Genomic DNA, 27,932 nt, shown 5'->3' with positions numbered 1-27,932 from the left:
AATACTCCACAGTATTGACCTTTGAGACATTTACCTTATCCTTTCCTGTACACTGTTGACATCATGAAGTGTATAGATTTGAAAATTGCATACTCTTTTCTGTGAGTACTGTTTGTTCTGAATCTCATAGAATCATAGAAACCCTACAGTGCAGAAGGAGGCCATTCGGCCCATAAAGTCTGCACCAACAACAATCCCACCTAGGCCTTATCCCCGTAACCCCACATAACCTACACATCCCGGGACACTAAGGGGCAGTTTAGCATTGCCAATGCACCTAACCCGCACATCTCCTCAACGCCTCCCAATATTCTGACATTCACTTCGTTACAAGTCGGTGTTTCCAGTCTACATTTTCTCAGTCATGTCTGAGCTTATTGAAATGAGCCTTTCCCCAATTAAAATATTTAACATTTGGCCTGTCTTTGTCTTTTTCTATAACTAAATCTAACCTGAAACAAAAATAGAAAATGTTGGAAAACCTCAGCAGGTGGAAGCAGCTGTGGAGAGAGGAGCTTCTTTTCTCTAAATTATGACCACTATCACCTGGTTGAGTGCAACTCCAACAACACTCGAGAAGCTCAACACCATCCAGGATAAAGCAGCCCCTTGATTGGCGCCACAACTCACCAAGGCTCCTTAGGCAACCCCTTCCGAACCCGTAACTCTAGCAGGGCAAGGGCAGCAGATGCATGAGAATACCATCACCTGGAAGTTCCCTGCAAGCCACTCACCATTCTGACTTGGAACAATATTGCCATTCTCTTCACTGTCACTGGGTCAAACAGGCCCTACACCACATGGACAGCAGCAGTTCAAGAAGGCAGCTCACCACAACCTCCAGAGTAATTAGGGATGGATTATAAATGCTGGCCTAGCCAGTGACACCCACACACCAAGAAGGAAATATATTTTAAAAAGTGCTTTCCACCAATACCCCTTCCATAAACCCAGTGTAATTCACTAAAACAAAGTCCAGAACTGCCCCTTCTCTTTTTACTAACTTTTTCACAATGCTTCTCCTTGTGCATCAGTTTTTGAAAGTAAGCGCGCAGGTACAGCAGGCAGCAAAGAAGGCAAATGGTTTGTTAGCCTTCATAGCGAGAGGATTTGAGTATAGGGATAGGGATGTTTTGCTGCAATTGTATAGGGCATTGGTGAGGCCACACCTCGGGTATTGTGTGCAGTTTTGGTGTCCTTGCCTGAAGAAGGATGCTATAGAGGGAGCACAGCGAAGGTTTACCAGGCTGATTCCTGGGATGGCAGGTCTGTCATATGAGGAGAGATTAAGTCAGTTAGGATTATATTCACTGGAGTTTAGAAGAGTGAGAGGAGATCTCATAGAAACTTATAAAATTCTAACCGGGTTAGACAGGGTAGATTCAGAAAGAATGTTCCCGATGGTGGGGGGAGTCCAGAACTAGAGGTCATGGTTTGAGGATAAGGGGTGTAAATATTTTAAGACTGAGGTGAGGAGAAATTTCTTCATCCAGGGGATGGTGAATGTGTAGAATTCATGACCACAGAAAATAGTTGAGGCCAATTTGAAGAAGAAATTAGATATATATCGAGGAGCACAAGAGATATGGGGAAAGGAGGGGGTGAGGATATTGAATTTGATAATCAGTCATAATTATAATGAATGGTGGATCAGCCAACTCCTGCTTCTAGTTTCTACGTATGTTTCCTGCAGACAATGATCCTTATTCCGATTCTGGTTCCTAAGTGATATCTTGTCCTGGGGGTCTTGGAGTTATGGTTCTCAACAATTACAACAGAACTTGTACTTGCGTCATGCCTTTAACGTAATACAATGTTAGAATGTGTTTTGCAGGATTGTATGAAACAAACTTGAACAATAAACTGCACAATGCAATGTAGCTCTAAATAAGTATTTGAAAGGTGTAAGGTAAGATCTCTGGGGCTACTGGAAACCTGGCAGCCAATGATGATGAAATTAAAGTCTGGGATACTCGAGACCAGAATTAGATGAGTACGGATATCTCAGGAAGGTTGTAGGGCTGGAGGTGGTTACAGAGATAGGACAAGTAAAGGCCACCAAGGACTTTGAAATCAAGGATAAAAATTTTAAAATTGAGGCATTGCTTGACCAGGAGCCAATATAGGATCATGAGTTTGGGAGTGACGGGTGAATGGGATTTGGTTTAAGTAAGAATATGGACAATGTGAGTTTTGGATGACCTCAAGTTTACGCAGGGTAGCATGAAGGAGATCATCCAGGAATGCTCTGGAATAGTTGGGCCGAGGCGAAACATTTTAGATGATCACACTAGATTAAATAGAGTTCTCTCTTTCTAAATCTGCTCACCTGTCGCTAAGCAACAGAGATATCAATCAAAACTTGTTCTGCCTCTGAAATCCGTCTCCTGGATTGTCACTGCGTATAACAATCTGTATGTGCACGTAGCAGCTGGCATTAGTTAAAATTCCATCACTTGCTGCTTGCTCTGATTGTGTGGGGCCAGCTAGCTCAGTTGGTTGGAGAATGGTGGCGGATTCAGTTTGGGAGCTGGTTGTGTGAACAGTGTGCCTCAGGATTCAGCAGACTGGTTTACAGGAAGAATGCTGGGTAAAAATGCCCAGAGCTCAGTGAACCATGCTAAATGTGCTAAAGAACATGCAGGCATTAATAACTTGAACACCTTTCATAACCTCTCAATGTTATAAAGAGTGTTACAACCAATTGTGTAGTATTGAGCTGTAGTCACTGCTATAATGAAGTTAAAACTTGGTTGCCATTTCTGCACTGTGAGTTTCTATGATTTTTGTACAGGAAAATGTCCTCATATGCTGTATGTTTCTGTGATCAGTCTGATTGGGGGAGATGTTTATCATTTTGAATATTGTTGGTCTGGGTTAGCGTGACGTAATCTTGATTAAAATATCCCAACAATCAGCCTTTTACAGTGACTCAGTGACGTGTCGAAATGTCGACACACCTTCCCCTTGAGCAGCTTGGTAATATGAAGGGTGCAGGAGTGATACTTTCGGTCAGTTCAACAACAGCTACTTCAAGAGAAACTAAAAAATCAAGTTCAAAACTGCAACCTGGGGCCAAGCCACAGAAGATCAAGTGGCCGTTCCAGCCCAGATTAAACATTTCCTTGTCACTTTTTCCAGTCTTGCCTCACAATTCAGAAACTCTAGATTCTAATCTAACTCCAGGATTTGAGCCTCGAGTTCACACTTCAGTGCAGTACTGAGGGGAGTGCCACAGACACTGTTCCCACTACTGGGAAGGGAAGGGCGCAGACACTGTCCCCACTACTGAGGAGGGAAGGGAAGGGCGCAGACACTGTCCCCACTACTGAGGAGGGAAGGGAAGGGCGCAGACACTGTCCCCACTACTGAGGGGGGAGGGGAATGCCGCAGACACTGTTCCCAGTACTGAGGGGGGAGGGGAGTGCCGTGACACTGTTCCCAGTACTGAGGGGGGAGGGGAGTGCCGTGACACTGTTCCCAGTACTGAGGGGGGAGGGGAGTGCCGTGACACTGTTCCCAGTACTGGGGAGGGGCGCAGACACTGTGCCCTTAGCCCTGGGGGTTTTATGTGCATTGGTCTTTGAAGGTGGCAGGACAGACTGAGAGCGCGGTCAGCTGAATTTAGGAATCTTGGACTTCATCACTGAAAGTATTGAGAACAAAAGCAGGATGTTAAGCTGAATATAAGTTGTGGTTAGGCCACAACTAGAGTATTGCATCCCGTTCTGGTCACCAGACTTTTGGATGATGTGAGGGTCCTTGAGATGTGCAGAGGAGATTTAGCAGAATGGTTCCGGGGATGAGGGATTTGAGCTCCAAGGTTAGTTTGGAGAAACTGGGGTTATTTTCTCTGGAGTAGACATTATATAAATGATTTGGATGTGAATGTACAAGACATGGTCAGTAAGTTTGCAGATGATACTAAATTAAGAGGTATCATTGATAGCGAAGAAGATTTCAAAAATTACAGGGGGATCTTGATCAGTTAGGGAAGTGGGCCGAGGTTGGCAAATGGATTTGAAGTGTGGGGTGTTGCAGTTTGGAAAATCAAACCCGGTAGGACTTATACAGTGAATGGTAGGGCCCTGGAAAGTGTTGAGGAACAGAGGAAATTAGGAGTACAAGTATATAGTTCACTGAAAGTGGCGTCACAGGTAGACAGGGTGGTGAAGAAGGCATTTAGCACTCAGTCAGGGCACTGAGTACATGAGTTGGGACACTATGTTACAGTTGTATAAGTCGTTGGTGAGGCCGCACTTGGAGTATTGTGTACAGTTTTTGTCGCCCTGTTATAGGAAAGACATTGATAAACTGGAAAGAGTGCAGAGAAGATTTACAAGGATGCCGCCAGGACTAGTGGGCCTGAGTTACAGGGAGAGGCTGGCCAGGCTAGGACTTTATTCCTTGGAAGGTAGGAGAATGAGGGCTGAACCTTATTGAGGTGTATAAAATCATGAGGGGCCTAGATAGCATGAACACAGTCTTTTTCCCAGGGGAAGGGGAATTGGAAACTAGAGGGCATAGGTTTAAGGTGAGAGGGGAAAGATTTAAAAGGGAGCTGAGGGGCAACTTCATCATGCAGAGGGTGGAATGAGCTGTCATAGAAAGTGGTTCAGACAGGTACAAAGCAACATTCAAAAAAGCATTTGGATAAGTACATGGATGGGAAAGGCTTAGAGCAATATGGGCCAAATGCGGGCAGTTGGGACTAGCTGGGAGAGCACCATGGTCAGCAAGTTTGGGCCGAAAGGCCTGTTTCCATGCAGTAATGCTCTCTGACTCTAATGGTTTCAAAAGGAAATTGGATGGGTACTTGAAGGAAGTAAAGCTTCAGGGCTAGGGGGATAGAATAGGAGAATCATAAGAATCCATACAGTGCAGAAGGAGGCCATTTGGACCATCGAGTCTGCACCAACCACAATCCCACCCAGGCCCTATCCCCATAACCCCACATATATACCCTGCTAATCCCCCTGACACTAGGGTCAATTTAGCATGGCCAATTAACCTAACCTGCACATCTTTGGAATGTGGGAGGAAACTGGAGCACCCAGTGGAAACCCACACAGACACAGGGAGAATGTGCAAACTCCACACAGACAGTGACCCGAGGCCAGATTTGAACCCGGGTCCCTGGTGCTGTGAGACAGCAGTGCGAACCACTACGCCACTGGAACTGACTGGATTGCTCTAAAGAGAGCTAGCATGGATTCAATGGACCGAATAGCTCCTTTCTACAGTGAAATGAATCTACGGCATGGGCGCTGAAATTCCTTCCTAAACTACTTTCCCTTTAAGACGCTCCTTAAAATCTTTGATTGAATCTTTGTTCATTTGCCCTAATATCTCATTATGTGGCTTGGTGTGGTGTTTTGTGTCATGCGTGTTCCAAGGCACTATAGTTACTGTTAGTGAGAGTGATTTCAAATACAATGTGTGAACAAAATGGACAGTGAGAAGAGAAGTTGCACACTAACTCAGACTTGGAGATTCTTAGCCCTGTCCTTGTACCCTGATCCTCTCGCGCTCTCGCTTTTGCTCTCTCTCTCTCCAGACATGCCTGTCAATCAAAAGAATGCCAAAATGACTGTCCCCTCCCCCTTTGTGAAACCCATGGATATGTTCAGTCACTGTAAACCGTGGTTGTAGGAAGCTGTGTAGCGAGCTGATGTGGGGCCCAATGGAACTACCTTTGGAGATCAGTAAAAGGAACCTTGGGCATTGCAGACTGTAGGACAATTAGTGGAACCCAATTTTAACAGTTACTATGAGCAGAATCCAATAAATAATCCGTCATAGAAACTCTAGTTCCTGATTGCCACACCTGCATTGTTTCCCAGAGTGCAGTGGAGCTTGGCATGGGTTGCTGCTAGGACAGTCTGACCAGATTAGGGCCCTGGTGTAGAGCAGTAAATCAACAGGAGCTGCTCTTCACTCGCCCCTGAGCTTATTTTCAGTGTCTCATCTGGTGTCACAGTATGAGGAAGCGGGGGTCCCCTGGGTCAGCGAACTCACCTTAAACACCTGCTGTTTCTACTAAACGAGTTGTCTAATGACTTATTTGGCATTGCTGCATGTGCAATCTAAACGCAATCCTTCAGAGTTTAAATGATAGTAGTGTGAGGTAACCTGTTTAACTGGTGTGAGACTCCTTCCCTTTGCTATTGCTCTTTAAGGGGGTCCCACCTGTATTTACTCAGTGAACAAGAGGTGTTTCAGCTTGCCAAAGCTCATTAGCTAATTAACATTTGGATTTTGTATTATTGTTCAGGTACACTGGTTTCATAATTGGGCCTGGAATCGTTGTCAAGCTGCTTCTTAAAGCGTGTCCCTACAGGTCTGTAGGGTGGAGAGGAATATTGGGAGGGATCTTTATTAGACCAGTCACTGATGGATACTCATGTATTATTTGATTTGATTTATTATTGTCACGTATTAACATACAGTGAAAAGTATTGTTTCTTGTGCGCTATACAGACAAAACATACCGTTCATAGAGAAGGAAACGAGAGAGTGCAGAATGTAGTGTTACAGTCATAGCTAGGGTGTAGAGAAAGATCAACTTAATGCGAGGTAGGTCCATTCAAAAGTCTGACAGCAGCAGGGAAGAAGCTGTTCTTGAGTCGGTTGGTAAGTGACCTCAGACTTTTGTATCTTTTTTCCAAAGGAAGAATGTCTGGGGTGCGTGGGGTCCTTAATTATGCTGGCTGCTTTGCCGAGGCAACGGGAAGTGTAGACAGAGTCAATGGATGGGAGGCTGGTTAGCGTGATGGATTAGGCTACATTCACGACCTTTTGTAGTTCCTTGTGGTCTTGGGCAGAGCAAGAGCCATACCAAACTGTAATACAACCAGAAAGAATGCCTTCTATGGTGCATCTGTAAAAGTTGGTGAGAATCGCAGCTGACATGGTAAATTTCCTTAGTCTTCTGAGAAAGTTCTTAAATTTCAGTACAATAATCTCACCCTGTGCTTAAATAGGATTGGGTTCAGTGTGAGACCTGGAATTGGTTATGGACAATGGAATGGGTTTGGGAGTGGGACCACGGGGGATGGGTTTGGGAGCGAGGTCATGGGGGCGGGATTGGGAGTGGGTGGGTTTGGCAGTGGGGCCATGGGGTGTGTAACAGGGAAGCTGAGCTCTCATTGTGAGCACAATCCCTGCTCATATCGACTATTACGCTGCACCCATAGCAACTTGGGCTTCCATTTCATCGCTAATTTTATTCACAATACAGTCTTAATCCTTCACTCTGACAGCTGCATATGACTCTCTTAATTTACGATCTCTCTTCCTGGTTAGCATGAGTCATCTGAAATCACTCCTGTCAAGGTCTTGCTTTTTAAATCTATTTTAGAAATGCTGGAACAATTCACGATGAATGACCAGGTCTGTCAGCATCTATCAGGAAAGAAACAGGGTTTGAGTCATAGAAACATAGAAACCCTACAGTGCAGAAGGAGGCCATTCGGCCCATCGAGTCTGCACTGACCACAATCCCACCCAGGCCCTACCCCCACATATTTAACCACTAATCCCTCGAACCTACACATCCCAGGACTCTAAGGGACAATTTTTAACCTGGCCAATCAACCTAACCTGCACATCTTTGGACTGTGGGAGGAAACCGGAGCACCCGGAGGAAACCCACGCAGACACGAGGAGAATGTGCAAACTCCACACAGACAGTGACCCGAGCCGGGAATCGAACCCTGGAGCTGTGAAGCAGCAGTGCTAACCACTGTGCTACCGTGCCGCCCCAACAGACTCTTTGTCAGAACTGAAGGACCTCCTATGGCACCTTTCCATGCAGTTGTAGAAGGGGCAACACCACCTTCCTCCTCACCGTTCAAAGCCCCAAACTCTCCTTTCAGGTTAAGCACTTGCACTTCCTTCAGTTTGATCTATTGTATTCGCTGCTCCCAATATGGTCTCCTCTATGTTGGGGAGACTAAACGTAGACTGGGTGACCACTTTGCAGAACACCTTCACTCACTCAGTCATCAAGCATGACCCCAGCCTTCCTGTCATTTGCCATTTTAACTCAGCATCTTGCTCTCATGTCCACATGTACATCCCTGACCTGCTGCAATGTTCCAGCGAAGGCTGGTACAAACTGGAGGAGCAGCATCTCATTACAGCCCTTTGTATTTTTAACATTTTTAATACTCCATACAATTACTACCTCAATGCAAAACGCCCTCTCTTCTCTCTCACCAGGCTAGTTGTTGTTTGTTATTAGTTGCTACTTGTTGCACTTTATTTTGCTCTAACATTCTCACTCCTTTCAGATCTGACAGTGTGTTGACTCAGAATGTTAACTCTGTTTTCTCTCCTTACGGATGCTGCCAGACCAGCTGAGTTTTTCCAGCATCCTCTGTTCAGATTCTGTTCTTATTTCAGATTCAGTATTTATTGCAGTATTTTGCTTATTATAAATGCTGGAACTTTGCAGGATCCCAGGATAGGGCGGCACGGTAGCACAGTGGTTAGCACTGCTGCTTCACAGCTCCAGGGACCTGGGTTCGATTCCCGGCTTGGGTCACTGTCTGTGTGGAGTTTGCACATTCTCCTCGTGTCTGTGTGGGTTTCCTCCGGGTGCTCCGGTTTCCTCCCACAGTCCAAAGATGTGCGGGTTAGGTTGATTGGCCATGCTAAAAATTGCCCTTGGTGTCCTGAGATGCGTAGGTTAGAGGGATTAGTGGGTAAATCTGTAGGAATATGAGGGTAGGGCCTGGGTGGGATTGTGGTCGGTGCAGACTCGTTGGGCTGAATGGCCTCTTTCTGTACTGTAGGGTTTCTATGATTCAATCCCACTTCCTTAAGCTTTTGAAATGAAATTTGGCAATTGCTGTAAGAATTGTAAGGAAAGATTATGATTGGTGGAGCTAGGAAAGGTCAGAGAACAGTTCAGATTAAATTCGCAGAAGATGTTGAATCATTAAAAGTGGATTAGATAATGTGTAGGAAATAACTGCTGAGAAATGGAGAGATCAGAGTCCATAGAGAGTTATGGAAACACACGCGCTCCATCAGCTACACCCAAGACATCATGTACAACAGTCCAAAGATGTGTGGGTTAGGCCTATTGGCTATGCTAAATTGTCCCTTTAATGTCAGGGGGATTAGCATGGTAAATGCGTGGGTTTATGGGGAAAGGGTGGATTGCTGTCAATGCGAGTTTGATGGGCTGAATGGACTCTGGGAATTCTATGATTCCAAGTTACTGGGAAACCCTGAAAATTATTTTGGGAGTGTTTCTTTAGTGTTGCAAAGACCAGCAGTTCCCAAACAGTGTGCCGCCAAAAAAGATTAAAAATGATTCAAAATTCATGCAGTTAAACTAAAAATAACGTTTGTTTTCAGTCCTGTGGTTTGGCATCTCCACGACCCAATGAATCTTAGGCCTCCCGTGCCTGACAGAACCACAAACACGCGGTTTAGATTTATTATGTTAGTCAGGCCCATGCACGTGGCCAATGGGACTTGGAGCCGAAGACAAAGACCCCAAGAGCCCGCACAAAAAGCGAAAATTCAAAGGGCACAAAGATCCTAGGAGAAGCGAGAGAGATGGGGAGAAGTCAGAAAAACAGGCGAGGACAGAGAGAAGTTAAAAACCAAGTTTCCAGTAAGAAAAAATAGGAATTGTACCTCGAAATTTGTTTATAATATAGAGGAGTGTCCTGACATATAAAAGGTTGGAAACCACCAGCATGGACCTCATTAAAGGTTTAAGAATCAGTTGAAAACATTTTCAGCAACTGAATTGTAGATTTGCCAAAGTATCCAAATGACCAACTCTTTATTCACTCTGTTGCAATAGAAACATAGAAACCCTACAGTGCAGAAGGAGGCCATTCGGCCCATCGAGTCTGCACCGACCACATATTTTACCCGCTAATCCCTCTAACCTACGCATCCCAGGACTCTAAGGGACAATTTTTAACCTGGCCAATCAACCTAACCTGCACATCTTTAGACTGTGGGAGGAAACCGGAGCACCCGGAGGAAACCCACGCAGACACGAGGAGAATGTGCAAACTCCACACAGACAGTGACCCGAGCCGGGAATCGAACCCGGGACCCTGGAGCTGTGAAGCAGCAGTGCTAACCACTGTGCTACCGTGCCGCCCCGTCCCAATGTATTCTTAGTCCAATGATTTCTTTGCTCATGTCTTTGAACAAATCATTCTGCTTTTTTTTTAGTCATGGATGCCCTTCAGTTTCTGCCCTGCTATTCAATAAAATCATGGCTAATGTGATTGTCACTTAACTCCACTTTCCTGCCTGCTCCTTTTTTCACCCTAGTTTCCTTTTAGATCATAAATCCGTCCAAAAGATACCAGTGAGGAGATGTCCAGGTTTTGAACAGTTGACCTGGATTAATTTAGATCAACATCAAACCAATGCAGTCCAGTCACTAAATCCTAGCCCCAGAACCTTACAGCACAAGAGGAGGCCATTTGGCCTATTGTGCCTGTGCTAGCTCCTTGTAAATGTTGTCCAATTAATCCCACTCCCTCCAGTCTTTTTCCGTTGCTCTGCGAATGTTTTTTTTGGAAGTTCCACCACCCTTTTAGTGAATGAGTTCAAGAACACTGAACTCTTTTGCCCGCTAGTTCAACTTTAAATCTGTGTCCTCTGCTTATTGCTACTGGAAACAGGTTCTCCCTATCCATTCTATTAAAATCTTTAATATATTTGAGCACCTGAATTAACTCTCCTCGTAACCTTTCTGCTCTGAAGAAACGATCCCAGTCTCTCATATAGCTGTGGAAAGCTAATATTACCTATTCTCACAAATGATTGGAGCATAAGAACAAACACACATGCAATTATTTGGGGTCTTGGTTAGACCACTTGTGTGATCCATTATGCAGTTTTGTAAATATTGGTTACTTCTGTGCCGGCCTAATGATTTCTGAACCTGAAACCCAAATGCCTCTGCTTGGAGAATCAGGGAATTGCTGCTGTACAGAATCGTGTCCTCGCTGGCTCTCTTTAAGAACTATTCAATCACCCTCCCCCGCCCCCCTCACCCCAACCAGCCTTTCCCCTTAGCCCAGCAAATATTTTCTTTTCAGAAAATGATCCAATTCCCCATTTGAAACCACAATTGTAACTGCCTCCACCGCACTCTCGGGCAGTGCATTACAGATCCTAACCACTTTTTTCTGCGCCCTCTCTAAAGCTTTCACATCCTTCCTAAATTGTGGTCTCCAGAATTGAACACAACACTCAGCTGAAGCTGAACCAATATTTTGAGACGGATTCAGCACAATTCCTTGCTTTTGTTATTTATCAAGCCCAGGGTATTGTGTACTTTATCAACATCTTTCTCAACCTGTCCTGAAATAAAGAAAGTACAGCTCCGGAACAGGCCCTTCGGGCCTCCAAGCCCGTTCCAAGCATGATGCCCTAACTAAACTTAAAAAAAAGATCCTTATGCCCTTACTCGGTCTGTATCCCTCTCTTCCCTCCCTATTCATGTATCCATCCAGATGCCTCTTAGATGTGCCTGCTTCCGCCACATCCTCTGGTAGCATGTTCCAGGCACCCACCACTCTCTGCGTGGAAAACTTCCTCTATACATCTCCCTTAAACTTTCCCCCTCTCACCTTGAACCTGTGCCGCCTTGTAATTGACACTTCCACCCTGGGAGAAAGACTCACCCTGTCTATGCCTCATAACTTTGTAGACCTCTATCAGGTCTCCCCTCAACCTCCACCTTTCCAGTGAAAACAATCTTAGTTTATTCAACCTCTCCTCATAGTCAACACCCTCGAGACCAGGCAACATCTTGGTGAACCTTCTTAGCACTCTCTCCAAAGCTTCCACGTCCTTCTGGTAGTGTGGCGACCAGAACTGCATGCAGTGCTCCAAATGCAGCCTAACCAAGGTTTTATGTAGCTGCAACATGATTTGCCAACTCTTGTACTCTGTGCCAATGAAGGCAAGCATGCCATATGCCTTCTTAATCACCTTGGCCACCTGCATTGCCACGTTTAGGGAACTATGGACCTGCACACCCAGATCTCTATGTTAATGTTCCTAAGGATTCTACCATTTACAGTGTAATTCACACCTAAATTTGATCCTCCAAAATGCATCACCTCCCATTTGTCTGGATTAAACTCCATCTGCCATTTCTGTGTCCAAGTCTCCAATCTATCCATATCCTGTTGTATCCTCTGACAATCCCCAGCACTATCAGCAACTCCACCAATCTTCGTGTCATCCGCAAACTTACTAAGACCACTCACATTTTCCTCCAGATCATTCATATATACTATAAACAACAGAGGTCCCAGCACTGATCCCTGTGGAACATCACTAGCTACAGATCTCCATTCTGAAAAACACCCTTCCACCACTACTCTCTGTCTTCTATAACCAAGTAAGAGTTTTAACAACACCAGGCTAAAGTCCAACAGGTTTATTTGGTAGCAAATACCATTAGCTTTCGGAGCTCTGCTCCTTCGTCAGATGGAGTGGAAATGCGCATCTCCACTTCTATAACCAAGCCAGTTCTGTATCCATTTAGCCAGCTCTAAATCCCATGTGATTTTAGTTTTTGTACCAGTCTGCCATGTGGGACCTTATCAAATGACTTACTAAGGTCCATATAAACTACATTGACAGCCCTTCCCTCATCCATTATCTTTGTCACCTCTTCAAAAAAACCCAATCAAGTTGGTGAGACATGACCTTCCCCATACAAAACCATGCTACCTGTCAGTAACTAGTCCATTTTCTTCCAAATGTGCATATAATCTGCCCCTCAGTATCATCTCCAAAAAGTTTCCGCACCACTGACATCAGGCTCACTGGCCTATAATTTCCTGGATTATCCTTGCTTCCTTTCTTAAACAAAGGAACAGCATTGGCTATCCTCCAGTCCTCTGGAACCTTGCCTGTGTCGAAGAGGATATGAAGATATCTGTTAAGGCCCCAGCTATTTCCTCCCTTGCCTCCCACAGTAACCTGGGATAGATTCCATCTGGTCCCGGGGACTTGTCTACCTTAATGCAATTTAGGATACCCAACACTTCCTCCTTTGATATATTGACATTCTCTTGTGCGTTCACTGACCTATCCCTGACCTGAACATCTATCATGACCTTCTCCTTGGTAAATATCGAATCAAAGTACTCATTAAGAATCTCACCCACTTCCTGTAGCTCTACGCATGACTTCCCTCCATTGTATTTGAGTGGGCCTACTCTTTCTCTTGCTCCTAATATATCCATAAAAAACCTTGGGATTCTCCTTGACCCTGTTTGCTAAAGACATTTCATGGCCCCTTTTAGCCCCCCCTAATTCCGCATTTAAGTTCCTACCTCTCTATATTTCTTAAGGGCGTCTTCAGTTTTTAGTTGCCTAGACCTATTGTATGCTTCCTTTTTCCTTTTTGATTAAGCTTACAATTTCCCTTGTCACCCATGGTTCCAGAATCCTGCCATTTCTATCCTTCAGTTTTGCAGGGACATGCCTGTCCTACACTTCAACTAGCCTTTACCCTCAAGTAGCCGCTCTGAATCCACATTCCCCAGTTCCTGTCTAATTTGGACGTAATTGGCCCTCACTCAATTAAGCACCCTCAACGAAGAGCCACTCTTATCCTTATCCAATGTGACCCAAAACCGGATGGAATTTTGGTCTGATGGAATAATTATGGTCACTAAGTCCAAAATGCTTCCCCACTGAAGCATCGATCACCTGGCCAGGCTCATTCCCTAATATCCAGTCTAGTACGGCCCCCTCCCTGGTTGGATTGTCAACATACTGAATCAAAAAGCCCACCTGGACACATCTAACAAATTGCAGTCCCCTGGCTCTAAGGGAATCCCAGCCAATATGGAGGAAGTTAAAGTCGTCCACCACAACTACGCTGCTTTTTTTTTCACACCTTTCCAGAAACTGACTACACAACTGCTCCTCTGTCTCCTGCGGGCTGTTGGGAGGTCTGTAGTACACTCCCAACATTGTGATCTCACCCTTCCTATTCCTTGCCCCACCCATAATGCCTCTCTGCAATATCCCTCCAATGTGTCTCCTCTCTCAGCGCAGCTATGATGTGCTCCGAAATCAGCAATGCAACTCCCCCACGCCTTTTTGTTTCCCCTTCTGTCTCATCTAAAACAATGATACATTCAATGTTTTGTGTAAAAATGCCCCCAGCCCCCTCCTCCTGCACTCTCTGGAATTCTAACCTTTATTTTCAACTGTCTTTTCTTATTCCTACTACCAAAATAAATCACCTTTAATTTCTAGGTATTAAATTTAATCTGCCACATGCCTGGCTATGTCCTCTTGAGGTCCATCACTATCCTCCTCCAGCTCACCATACTTTCACTCTTCAAAGTTTGAAACTTTATCTGCACACCCAAGTCTAGGGCATCAATATAGATCGAGGAAAGCAGTTATTCTAATACTGACTCCTGAAGAACCCCATTTCATACCATCCTGCAGTCCAAGAAACATTATTTACCAATACTTCCTGTTTCCTGTCACTCGGCCAACTTTGTATCAATGCTATCACTGTCTCTTATTCCATCAGCTTTAGTTTTGCTGACAAGCTTGTTATGGGGCACTTTGTCAACTGCCTTTCAGAAGTCTGTGTACACCACATCAACCACATTACCCTCATCAACCCCCTCTGTTACTTCATCGAAAAATTCAATCAAATTATTAGTTAGACACCATTTCTCCCTTAACAAATCCATCTGCCTTTTCTTAATCAATCCACATGTGTCCAAGTGATTATTAATTTTGTGCTGGACTATCATTTTAAAAGTTTCCCACTTCTGAGGGCTGAGGTTGCTGGTTTTATATTTTCTGAATCGGGGTGTAACAGTTCCCCATTCTCTGGCATTATCACTATATCCTTGGAGAGTTGGATGGTGATGGCCAGTTGCCTCAACTATTTTCACCCTTGCTTCCTTGAATTGTTTCAGGTGCCTCTGATCCTGTCTTGGTGACTTATCAACTTTAAATGCAGTCAGCCTTTCTAATCCTTCTCTTTTAACCCATCCAGTGTCTCAACTACCTCTCCTTTCACGATACCTTTGGCAAAATCTTCTTCGTAGACAAAGACAGACATGGGACAAAGGCATTTAATACCTCAGTCATGTCCTCTGCCTCCACGTGTAAATCACCTTTTTGGTTCCTAATCGGCCCCAATCCACCTTTTATCGTCCTTCTACTAATTTTAATGCCCAGAGAAGACTTTTGGATTTCCTTTTTGTGTTAACTGCCAGTCTCTTGTCATATTCTCTCTCTGCTGCCTTTGCTTTTTTTTAAAATTCCCCTCTGAATGAATCATAGAAAGAAATCATAGAAACCTTACAGTGCAGAAGGAGGCCATTCGGCCCATCGAGTCTGCACCGACCACAATCCCACCCAGGCCCTACCCCCACATATTTACCCGCTAATCCCTCTAACCTACGCATCCCAGGACTCTAAGGGACAATTTATAACCTGGCCAATCAACCTAACCCGCACATCTTTGGACTGTGGGAGGAAACCGGAGCACCCGGAGGAAACCCACGCAGACACGAGGAGAATGTGCAAACTCCACACAGACAGTGACCCGAGCCGGAAATCGAACCCGGGACCCTGGAGCTGTGAAGCAGCAGTGCTAACCACTGTGCTACCGTGCCGCCCCAAAATGTTTTATATTCACCCTGGTTCTCACTTATTATCAACCTGACATTTGTCTCTGCTTCATCTTCTCTGGCTTTGTTCATCTTACTTTCCCTCTGTGATAGAATGTGCCCCAACAATCCCCTCGTTAAAGATGGCCCATTGTTCTATTATACTTTTGCCTGTCGATCTAAGATTGCAGTTTACTTGATGTGTTCCCTGATCCTGAAGTTGGCCCTCCTGTAATTAATTATTTTCACTTTGGATTGCTCCTTCTCCTTTTCTGTGGCTAATTTAAGCTTTATGATGCTATGATCACTTCCTAAATTTTCCCCAACCACTTGGCGCACCTTATTCCCAGCACTATATTCAGAAATGGACTGGAAATGTTGGGATAATTAGTCCCCTATTGTAACTATAATTTTATAATCGCCTTGTAAATTTGTTCCTCTATCTTTCCCTCGATTTGGTGGCCTATAGATTACATCCAGTGCTGTTATTTTTTCTTAACTCTAACCAAATAGATTCTGTCCTTGACCCCACTGGGCCACCCTTACTATCCACAACTAATATTCTCCTTAACCAATACCGCCCTCTCTTTTTCTTTTCCTATCTTTCTTGAACACTGTGTATCCACAAATATAAAGTACCCATATACATGCACAGAAATCCAATTTAAACTTTATTTATTGACTCCCACCTAATACCATTTCTTACTATAGTGCTATCGAGATCTCCCAACTCTGCACCTTATTTTTTTCTCTTTAATATTACCTCCTGGTTTTCATCCCTCTGCCAAGTTGGTTTAGATTCTCCTCAATGGTACTGGCAGATCACCCCACAAAGGTCCCAACTCTGTTCGGTGCAACCCATCTGACCTGCATGGATCCTATCTTCCCTGAACTGGTCCCGATGTCCCAGGAATCTAAAGCACTCATCTCTTTGGGTAGGGCAGTGGATATTGTTTACATGGACTTCAGTAAGGCCATTGACAAGGTCCCTCATGGCAGACTGTTACAGAAGGTGAAGTAGCATGGGATCAGAGGTGAGCTGGCAAGATGGATACAGGACTGGCTCGGTCATAGAAGACAGAGGGTAGCAGTGGAAGGGTGCGTTTCTGAATGGAGGGCTGTGACAAATGGCGTTCCTCAGGGATCAGTGCTGGGACCTTTGCTGTTTGTAATATATATATAAATGATTTGGAGGAAAATGTAACTGGTTTGATTAGTAAGTTCGCAGACGACACAAAGGTTGATGGATTTGCGGATAGTGATGAGGACCATCAGAGGATACAGCAGGATATAGATCGGTTGGAGATTTGGGCGGAGAGATGGCAGATGGAGTTTAATCCTGACAAATGTGAGGTAATGCATTTTGGAAGGCCTAATACAGATAGGAAATATACAGTGAATGGCAGAACCCTTAAGAGAATTGATAGGCAAAGGGATCTGGGTGTACAGGTACACAGGTCACTGAAAGTGGCAACGCAAGTGGCGAAGGTAGTCAAAAAGGCATACGGCATGCTTGCCTTCATCGGCCGGGGTATTGAGTTTAAAAATTGGCAAGTCATGTTGCAGCTTTATAGAACCTTAGTTAGGCCGCACTTGGAATATAGTGTTCAATTCTGGTTGCCGCACTACCAGAAGGATGTGGAGGCTTTGGAGAGGCTACAGAAAAGATTTACCAGGATGTTGCCTGGTATGGAGGGCATTAGCTATGAGGAGAGATTGGAGAAACTTGGTTTGTTCTCATTGGAAAGGCGGAGGTTGAGGGGCGACCTGATAGAAGTCTACAAGATTATGAGAGGCATGGACAGACTGGACAGTCAGAAGCTTTTTCCCAGGATGGAGAGTCCATTACTAGGGGGCACAGGTTTAAGGTGCGAGGGGCAAGATTTAAAGGAGATGTTCGAGACAGGTTTTTTTATACAGAGCGTGGCGGGTGCTTGGAACTTGCTGCTGGGGGAGGTAGTAGAAGCAGATATGCTAGTGACCTTTTAAGGGGCATCTTGACAAATACATGAATAGGATGGGAATGGAGGGATATGGTCTCCGGAAGGGTAGGGGGTTTTAGTTAAGTCGGGCAGCATGGTTGGTGCAGGCTTGGAGGGCCGAAGGGCCTGTTCCTGTGCTGTAATTTTCTTCTTTGTTTTTTGGTCTCTGCTCTGTCTTTATTGCTTTGCTCGTAGTTGTGGCACTGGGAGTAATCTGGAGGTTTCTTTCCCAGCTTCCTGACTTCTTTGCCAAGTAATTTGACATTGGAGTATACTATGAAAGGTCTAACACTGGGGAGTTCCAAAGAACAAAAGGACCTTGGCGTGTTTGTCCATAGACCTCTGAAGGCAGAAAGGCAGGTTAATAGAGTGGTGAAAAAGACATATGACAGACACGCCTTTATCAATCGGGGTATAGATTGCAAAAAACAGAGGTCATGATGGAGTTGTGTAGAACTTTGGTGAGGCCACAGCTAGAGCACTGTGTGCAGTTCTGGTCGCCACGTTATAAGAAGAACGTGAACACACTGGAAGGGGTGCAGAGGAGATTTACCAGGATGCTGCCTGGGATGAACATTTAAGTTAGAAAGAAAGGTTGGAGAGAACAGTACAGCACAGAACAGGCCCTTCGGCCCACGTTGTTGTGCCGAGCTTTGTCTGAAACCCAGATCAAGTTATTTCCTCCCTATCATCCCGAAGTACTCCATGTGCCTATCCAATAGCTTCTTAAATGTTCCTAAAGTTTCTGACTCCACTATCCCTGCAGGCAGTCCATTCCACATCCCAACCACTCTCTGAGTAAAAAAACCTACCTCGGACATCCTTCCTATATCTCCCACCATGAACCCAATAGTTATGCCCCCTAGTTACCACTCCATTCACCCGAGGAAATAGTCTTTGAACGTTCACTCTATCTATCCCCCTCATCTTATAAACCTCTATCAAGTCTCCTCTCAACCTCCTCCGCTCCAAAGAGAAAAGCCCAAGTTCCCTCAACCTTTCCTCATAAGACCTACCCTCCAAACCAGGCAGCATCCTGGTAAATCTCCTTTGCACTCTTTCCAGTGTCTCCACATCCTTCTTATAGTGAGGTGACCAGAACTGCACACAATATTCCAAATATGGTCTCACCCAGGTCCTGTACAGTTGCAGCATAACCCCACGGCTCTTAAACTCAAACCCCCTGTTAATGAACGCCAACACACTATAGGCCTTCTTCACGGCTCTATCCACTTGAGTGGCAACCTTCAGAGATCTATGGATATGAACCCCAAGATCTCTCTGTTCCTCCACATTCTTCAGAACCCTACCTTTGACCCTGTAATCCACATTTAAATTTGTCCTACCAAAATGAATCACCTCGCATTTGTCATGGTTAAACTCCATTTGCCATTTTTCAGCCCAGCTCTGCATCCTATCTATATCTCTTTGCAGCCTACAACAGCCCTCCACCTCATCCACTACTCCACCAATCTTGGTGTCATCAGCAAATTTACTGATCCACCCTTCAGCCCCCTCCTCCAAGTCATTTATAAAAATCACAAATAGCAGAGGACCAAGCACTGATCCCTGTGGCACTCCGCTGGTAACCGGTTTCCAGTCCGAAAATTTTCCATCCACCACCACCCTCTGTCTTCTGTTAGATAGCCAGTTACCTATCCAATCGGCCAAACTTCCCTCTATCTCACACATCCTTACTTTCTTCATAAGCCGACCATGGGGGACTTTATCAAACGCCTTACTAAAATCCATGTATATGACATCAACTGCACTACCTTCATCTACATACTTAGTTACCTCCTCAAAAAATTCTATCAAATTTGTGAGGCAAGACTTGCACTTCACAAATCCGTGCTGACTATCCCGGATTAAGCTGCATCTTTCTAAATGGTCATAAATCCTATCCCTGAGGACCTTTTCCATCAACTTACCGACCACCGAAGTATGACTAACCGGTCTATAATTACCAGGGTCATTTCTATTCCCTTTCTTAAACAGAGGAACCACATTCGCCACTCTCCAGTCCTCTGGCACCACCCCCGTGGACAGTGAGGACGCAAAGATCAATGCCAAAGGCTCTGCTATCTCATCCCTTGTCTCCCAACGACTCTTAGGATATATTTCATCAGGCCCAGGGGACTTATCAACTTTCAGTTTATTCAAAATTGCTAGTACATCTTCCCTCCGAACATCTACTTCCTCCAGCCTATCAGCCTGTGACACCCTCTCTTCCTCAAAAACATGGCCCCTCTCCTTGGTGAACACCGAAGAAAAGTATTCATTCATCACCTCTCCTATCTCTTCTGACTCCATGCACAAATTCCCATAGGATAGGCTTGGGTTGTTTTCTCTGGAGCAGAGAAGACTGAGGGGTGACCTGATTGAGGTGTTCAAGATTATGAGGGGAATGGACAGGGTGGATAGGGAGCAGCTCTTAGTTGAAGGGTCAGTTACGAGGGGGCACAAGTTACAAGTGAGGGGTGGGAGGTTTGAGGAGAAACCTTTTTCCTCAGAGTGGTGACGGTCTGGAATGCATTGCCTGGGAGGGTGATGAAAGCGAGATGCCTCACATCCTTTCAAAAGTACCTGAATGAGTACATGGCATGCCCTAACATTCAAGCCTATGGGCCAAGTGCTGGCATGTGGGTTAGCTGGGCAGGTCAGGGCCTTTCATGCATTGGTGCAGACTTGATGGGCCGAAGGGCCTTTTCTGCACTGTACTATTCTATGATTCTGCCTGCAGGATCACATCCCCTTTGATATGTTGTTGGAATCGGTATGAACCAAGACCCCTGCCTCCCACCTGAGTATTCTACAGCTGCCCAGTGATATTCTTGACCTCGGCATCAGGGGGACATTTATCATCCTGGATTCATGTCTGAGTGCAGAAACCAGTCCATTCCCCTAACTATGGCGTGCCTGACCCTATTGCTTTCCCAATCTTCTGTCCCCTTGTACAGCTGAGCTGTGGACTTGATTCTGGCTGCACTCCCCGAAGGAATCATCACTTTCACCAGTTTTGGGAATTGGAAATGGTTGGAGAGTGAGATGCGCACTCTAATTGGTTCTCCTTCCTGGCCGTCACCTATTTGCTCTCTACCTTAAGCTGTATGGTGAGGACACCCACAAAGGTGGCCCCCTTTGCTGTGGTGCTTGCAGGAGGTGGCCAATTGCCGTTTAAGCTCTGAAATCCAAATGTTGAGCTGCTCCAGCTGGCCACACCCCCTGGCCTGTTCAGGGCACAAGAATCATCACACGGGACAGGATGTGCACTCCACAGGATTGCGATGTCCTGCCACGCCCCTGTTTATCAGACCGTTAGCGAGCATAACTAAAACAGATTTAAGACATAGATCCACTAGCTACTCACCAATCACCTGAACTGACCTCACTTTCCCCATTTAAGCACTTATTTTATGTGACCTGCATTATCTTCCTACCAAAGTAATTTATCTATATTGACATTAATTTGAAAGTTACTTGTCCATTCTGCAATCTTATTTTGTCATATTCTTCCTTCAAATTAACAAAACTCTCATTCTCTGTTGGCCAATTTTGTGTCTGCGCAGTCACTGCCTTTTTCGTCAAATCAGTGAATCGTTGCAGAAGGCCATTCAGCCCATTGTGTCCATGCTGGCTGTCCTAAGAGATCATTCACATTGTGCCACTCCCCCGCTCCCTCCTCACATCTTTACACATTCCTCCTTTTCAGACATTTAAAACATTTAGAAAAGTTTAGGGCAGAGGGGGGTGGCCAGTGTCTGAGTCCGCGTCTGTGCTGATCAAAATACACCACCACCAACCCCCCTCTCCCCCCCTCCCCTCCCCCCCCCCCCCCGTCCACCACACCCTAGCCTAATCCCACTTTCCAGCATTTAGTCTTCAGCCCTGCAGGTTACATTACCTGAAGTGCAAATCCAGACATCTTTTCAATGAGTTGAGGATTTCTGCCTCTACCATCCATTCGGGCAGCGAGTTCCAGACCCCCACAAACCTCCAGGTGAAACGTTTTTCCTTATCTCCCCTTTAATTCTTCTCCTCCTTCAGGTAGCAGGTCCTAAGAGGGCTTTGGTGACCATGGACTTCCATTGGGTTGGTCTATCATTATACTTGGCAAGGTACTGGGGTGATTTGCCGTTGCCTTCTACAGTGTGGTTGACCAGGTCTCCCGCTCTTACTGCCTGCTGTCAGGTGGAATGGAAAGGTTTGCAACCTTCCATGGCCAACAAATCCTAAAGTGGGACTTGAAGCTAGAGCTTCTAGCCCACAGGTATGAACGCTACTCAATGTACCTCAAGGCCCCCAATCCTTCCACCGATCAGTTTGAATCTATGTCCCCCAGTCGCTGACCATTGTTTCTCTCCAGGCCCCTCAAAAACTTGTATACTTCAATCAAATCTCCCATCAGCTTCCTCTGTTCCAAGGAAAAGAACCCCAGCCCAACAAACCTTTCCTCATAGCTGCACTTTTCCAGTCGCGCAAATTCAGAATTGTTCCGGCGCAGGAGGGGGTCATTTGGCCCATCATATCTGTACCAGCTCTCCAAACGAGCATCATGGCGTAGTGCCATTCCCCTGCCTTTCCCCATACCCCTGCACATTGTTTCTATTCAAATCATCATCTAATGGCCACTTGAATGCCTCAATTGAACCTGCCTCCACCACACTTCCAGGCAGTGTATTCCAGAACCCAACCACCCGTTGTGTGAGGAAGCTTTTTCTTGCATCACATTTGCTGCTTTTGCAGATGACTTGGCATTTGTAAATTTCCTCTGTGTCCTCTCTCGTCTTTTTTAAAATTTCTTCATGGTACACGGGCTTCACTGGCTAGGCCAACATTTTTATTGCCCATTCCTAATCGATCTTGAGACGGTGGTGGTAAGCTGTCATCTTAAATTGCACAAGGTACAACCACATTGCTGTTAGGGAGGGAGTTCCAGGATCTTGATGCAGTTACAGTGTATGAACAGTGATATATTTTCAAGTCGAGATGATGAGTGACTTGAAGAGGAACTTGCAATTAGTGTTCCCATGTGTCTGCTGCCCTTGTCCTTCTCGGTGGTGGAGATTGGAAGTTTGGAAGTCGTTGTGGAAGGAGTCTTGGTGAGTTCCTGCAGTGCAGGAACTATCTTGTTGATAATACACTCGATTGTCATTGTATGTTGGTGGTGGAGGGAATGGAAGTGGTGGAATTAAGTGGACTATTTTGTCCTGGATGGTGTTGAGCTCCTTGAGTGTTGTTGGGTCTGTACTTATCCAGGCAAGTGAAGAGCATTCCATCATACTCCTCACTTGTGCCTTGTAGATAGTGGACAGGCTTTGAAGAGTCAGGAGTTAAATTATTCGCTGCACAATCTCTAGCCTTTGACCTGCTCTGGTGGTCGCAGTACTTGTATGGCTCATCCAGTTCAGTTGGTAGTCAATGGTAACCTCCAGGATGTTGGTAGTGGGAGATTCAATGATGGTAATGTCATTGAATGCCAAAGGGGGATGGTTGGATTCTTGTTGGAGATGGTCGTTGCCTGACATTTGTCACGAATGTTACTTGCCACTTTTCAGCCCAAGCCAGAATATTGTCCAAGCTTTGCTACGTTTGGACATGGACTGCTTCAGTATCTGAGGAGTTGTAAATTGTGCAAACATGAAGGAACATGCCCACTTCTGATCTTATGACAGAGGGAAGGTTATTGATGAAGCAGCTGAATTGGGCCTTGGACACTACCCTGAGGAACCCTGCAGTGATGTACTTGAACTGAGATGATTGACCTCCAACCATCACAAGCAACTTCCTTTGTGCCAGATAGAGTTTTCCCCTGCTTCCCATCGACTTCAGTTTTGTTCAGGTTCCTTGATGCCACACTCCAGCAAATGTTGCCTTGATGTCAAGGGCAGCCACTCTGATTTTGCCTCACATAAATGTAATTACATCCTTGCAGTAATGAGGTAACCAGAACAGTTGTGCTACTGGACTAGAATGTGACGCTTTGAAAGTCTGTGATTAATGTTGTGAGAGATGGCAGCAGGACGAGTTGTGGAAAAGTACAGGATTTAACTTTAATTCATGGGCCTTTGCAGGAAATCAATGGCTTGGCTGAGGAAATGGTCTTTCTCCCAGCAAGTAACCAGAAGAAACTGGAGAAACGTAAACCGAAAGAGGTGATGCTAATCGTTGGCCTGATTGTTGGGGCTGCTCTCCTCTCGCTGATGATCGGCCTTCTGGTTTGGCATTTTCACTGTAAGTATAACTCTGAGTACCTGCGCTCCAGAGCACTGCACACAGCTCAACATCCAGGCATAACACTCCTTGGGACAAAGTGAAATGTCCAGCTATAACTGGATACATATCCTTAATATAATGAAATAACCCAAGGTACAACAGGAAGATTAGAAAAACAGAATAGGACATCAAGTCACAGGAGGAGATATTGGGGCAGATGGCCACAAACTCAGTGAAAGGTATTTTTAAGTAGAATCTACAGGAGAGTAAGGGAGTGCTACAGATCTTTATGGAGGGAATTCCAGAGATTAGGACATTGACAGCTGAAGGACGAACTGGAGAAGAAATAAAAATCCAAGCATCAGGTCAGAAATAGAGGAGCACTGATATCTCCGAGGGGCTCGAGCAGGCCTGAGATAGGGAGAGGCGAAGCCATAAAGGAATTTGAAAACCAGGATTAGAAATTTCAAAATGGAGGCACTGTTTAAATAGGTACCAAAGTAAGTTGTGGGCACAGTGGTACTGGGTAAACAGTTGTTGGGAGATGGGAATTGGGGCAGCAGAGTTTTGGATAGTCTCAGTTTTAGGGCAGGTAGACTGTTGGGATAACTGTGTACAGCGTTAAAAACGGCCCAGGGGGAGATTTTAGCAGCAGGGAACCTGAGGCAGGGGCTGAGGGCATTGGTTTGGGGGTGGAAATAGGCGGTTTTACCAATGGCTTGGTATGTGTTCAGAAGCTTATCTGTGGGTCAGATATGATACAAAGATTGTGAACAGCCCTGTTCAATCTCAGATGTTTGCAGGGGTGAAGGATGGAGCTGGAGGGAGTGGAATTTTCTAAGGGGAAGAAGGCAATGACTTTGGTTTCCCAATATTCAGTTGATGGAAATTTCTGCTCAACCAAGGCTGGATGTCGATCAAGCAGTGTGGGGATAGTGGAGGAGTGATGATGAGGGAGAGCTGAGTGTCATCAGTGTACGTTGAGATGGCAGAGAGGAGTTTTAAGAGTGGTTTGTAATGGAGAAAAGAAACCAGGGTTTTTATTCACAGATGATCCAGGAATACTGAGCAGTTTTTGCAGACTAGAACAGGACCCATTAGTGCTTTAAAATGTGGTCCAGATAGATGTGGCACTGCAATACGAAACCATATCTGTCCAAGTCTGCATTCTTTGGAGTTGAGGGAGGGAGATGATGGCTTTACTAGTGAGGGAGAGGTAGTGTTGTTAATGGGGAAATAGAGTATTGAAGTTGGTGATGGAGCAAATGAGAAGCTGCCGAAATGTTGTGGCCATTGGAGGATTAAAGGCTAGGCAGTTAGGATTTTGACAGTGCAGTTTTAAGTGAATTGGAGAAGTTTATTTTTCCGAAGAAGTAGAGTTGAAAGGAGGAAGCGGGATGTGCAAGGACAGTAATCAGAAATGGCCTTGTGCATGATGCTGTTGAAGAATTCTCCAAAAGCAGTTACTCAGGATTCAGGATGATTTGTTTTGATGGTGTTGAGATGGCTGATTGATCTAATGTGGATTCACATTCTCTGTAGGGCAGATGAGGTGTTCGGAGGCTTGTGTACTTTTGCATCTGCCTCGAATTTGCCTCTGCTGCTAATATGTCTCTGTATGCTCGTGACTAAGTCACCTGCTGCCTTCCTGAATTAACCTTCTCCACTTTGGTCTATAATAAACTAGGGACTCCCATTCACTAGAGTAATCCAGAGACCAAGGTAAATGCTCTGGGGACCTGGGTTCAAATCCTGCCATGGTAGATGGTGAAACTTGAATTCAATAAAAATCTGGATTTAAAAAGTCTAATGATGACCATGAAACCATTGTCGATTATTGTAAAAATCCATCTGGTTCACTAATGCTTTAATGGCATCAAGGGATGTAGGGGAAAGCGGGAATATGACATTGAGATAGGGGATCAGCCATGATCATATTGAATGGCGGAGCAGGATCATAGGACCGAATGGCCCGCTCCTGCTCCTAATTTCTATGATATATTTGATGTCTTCAGCAATATATTGAGGACAGTTTCTACTGCTCCTGCTGCGAGTCCCAAGTGGAATAGTTGGTTTGATGTCAGGCAGACGAATGATTTGGAAACCCAGCAGGTTCTGCGTGATTCTGGGCTGTTGTCTTGGGAGACCATGTCACTTTTGGACCTGATTTATGGTACTGGATTTGGGAAGATTTGGATTTGGAGTTCTGAGGCCATGTGAGAAGGAAAGTTAGTGGTTAAGGAATTGACAGGGGGGGAGAAATTAAAGGAGGACAAGAGGGCAGTGACCTCAGAACGAGAACAAGATGAATTGAAATCAGTTTGAAAAGTCATTGACTCCTGTTTCCCTCCCCACAGATGCTGCTAGATCCACTGAGTATTTCAGCATTTTCTGTTTCTACAAGTTACACGGGCCTGGTTATGTAGCATTAATTCAGATGCATATATCCCAGCCATGACTGGGGAATAGTGAGAATGGTGTAGTTCTGAGTCTAGCGCCATATCCTGTTCTTATGAGGGCATCTTTCAGCGTCTGGAGGTGTCTGTTGCGATCCTCCTCATCCGAGCAGATCCTGTGTATACGGAGGGCTTGTCCGTAGGGGATGGCTTCTTTAACGTGTTTAGGGTGGAAGCTGGAGAAGTGGAGCATCGTGAGGTTATCCGTGGGCTTGCGGTACAGTGAGGTGCTGAGGTGACCATCCTTAATGGAGATGCGTGTGTCCAAGAATGCAACTGATTCCGGAGAGTAGTCTATGGTGAGCCTGATGATGGGATGGAACTTGTTGATGTCATCATAGAGTTGTTTCAGTGATTGTTCACCATGAGTCCAAAGGAAGAAATGTCATCGATGTATCTAGTGTATAGCGTCGGTTGAAGGTCCCGTGCGGTGAAGAAGTCTTGTGACAATACACATCTTTTTAGCCTGTCTTGATGCTCTCTCCACTCCCATTGTTTTGTTTCTTAAAGACTTGATTAGTTGTAAGTATTCGCATTCCAACCATTATTCATGTAAATTGAGTCTGTGTCTTTATATGCTCTGTTTGTGAACAGAATTCCCACTCACCTGAAGAAGGGGCTTAGAGCTTCGAAAGCTTGTGTGGCTTTTGCTACCAAATAAACCTGTTGAACTTTAACCTGGTGTTGTTAAACTTCTTACTGTGAATAGTGAGAAAGCAGAGGTAAGAGTCCAGAGTTAAAATCTAGTCCACTGCTGCGTAAGGTTGATGTAGGTAGACAGAGTCAGCAGGGAGTATTGGCAAAGTGTTTGGAAACGGGTATGGCAGGTAAGTAAAGTTCAGAAGCTGTTTGATAGAGAAATGGATCTGAGGAAGCAGCAGTGGAAATATTCTCATTGGAATGGAGATGCAGGAAGCATGCAGAATTGGTTGCAGGGCAGAAAGATGATGGGAAAATTGAAGTGCCCATAAAATCCAAAGATGAGGGAGATTCTTTGTCCCGGGAGAAAGGAGCAGTGTACATTGACAGAATTGAATACCCAGGGTGTGGGGCAATTTGAGTTGGGGCTAAATGCTGTAAACATCTTTGTTTGGCAGTGGTGTCGAGTTAAAACTGATAAGAAAGGAGCTTAAGAAATGCAAAATGTGAATTATTCGTATTGCTAACTGCAGTTTGTAACTCTTAGTTCGCCCAGATAATCGAATCAAGAAAATGTACAATGGTTATCTTAACATCACAAACCAGCAGTTCACTGAGCAACTGGAGGATTCGGAGTCAGAAGAATTTAAGAATCTTGCAACTACAGTCGAGAAAATGGTGAGTTTACACTTATGTTATCACCAGGTTAGATACAGAGTAAAGCTTCCTCTACACTGCCCCCATCAAACACTCCCAGCACAGGTACAGCACGGGGTTAGATACAGAGTAAAGCTCCCTCTACACTGTCCCCCATCAAACACTCCCAGCACAGGTACAGCACGGGGTTAGATACAGAGTAAAGCTTCCTCTACACTGTCCCCCATCAAACACTCCCAGCACAGGTACAGCACGGGGTTAGATACAGAGTAAAGCTTCCTCTTCACTGTCCCCATCAAACACTCCCAGGGCAGGTACAGCAC

At 45.1% G+C, this 27,932-nt stretch overlaps 1 protein-coding gene across 1 annotated transcript in view; it reads left to right on the top strand.

Moving 5' to 3' along the window:
* LOC144480060 (suppressor of tumorigenicity 14 protein homolog) overlaps positions 1–27,932 on the top strand; it is a 90,532-nt gene that overhangs the window by 6,497 nt on the left and 56,103 nt on the right. The window contains exons 2-3 of the mRNA XM_078199232.1: positions 23,716–23,875; positions 27,500–27,630. Of these exons, the coding sequence (XP_078055358.1) occupies positions 23,716–23,875; positions 27,500–27,630 (291 nt within the window). The remainder of the gene's footprint in view (positions 1–23,715; positions 23,876–27,499; positions 27,631–27,932) is intronic.

Source organism: Mustelus asterias, chromosome 27 (genome assembly GCF_964213995.1).
Source record: "Mustelus asterias chromosome 27, sMusAst1.hap1.1, whole genome shotgun sequence".
NCBI classification, from domain to species: Eukaryota; Metazoa; Chordata; class Chondrichthyes; order Carcharhiniformes; family Triakidae; genus Mustelus; species Mustelus asterias.
The sequence above is the reverse complement of the archived record's forward strand: the minus strand, read 5'-3'. Positions and strand labels throughout refer to the sequence as shown.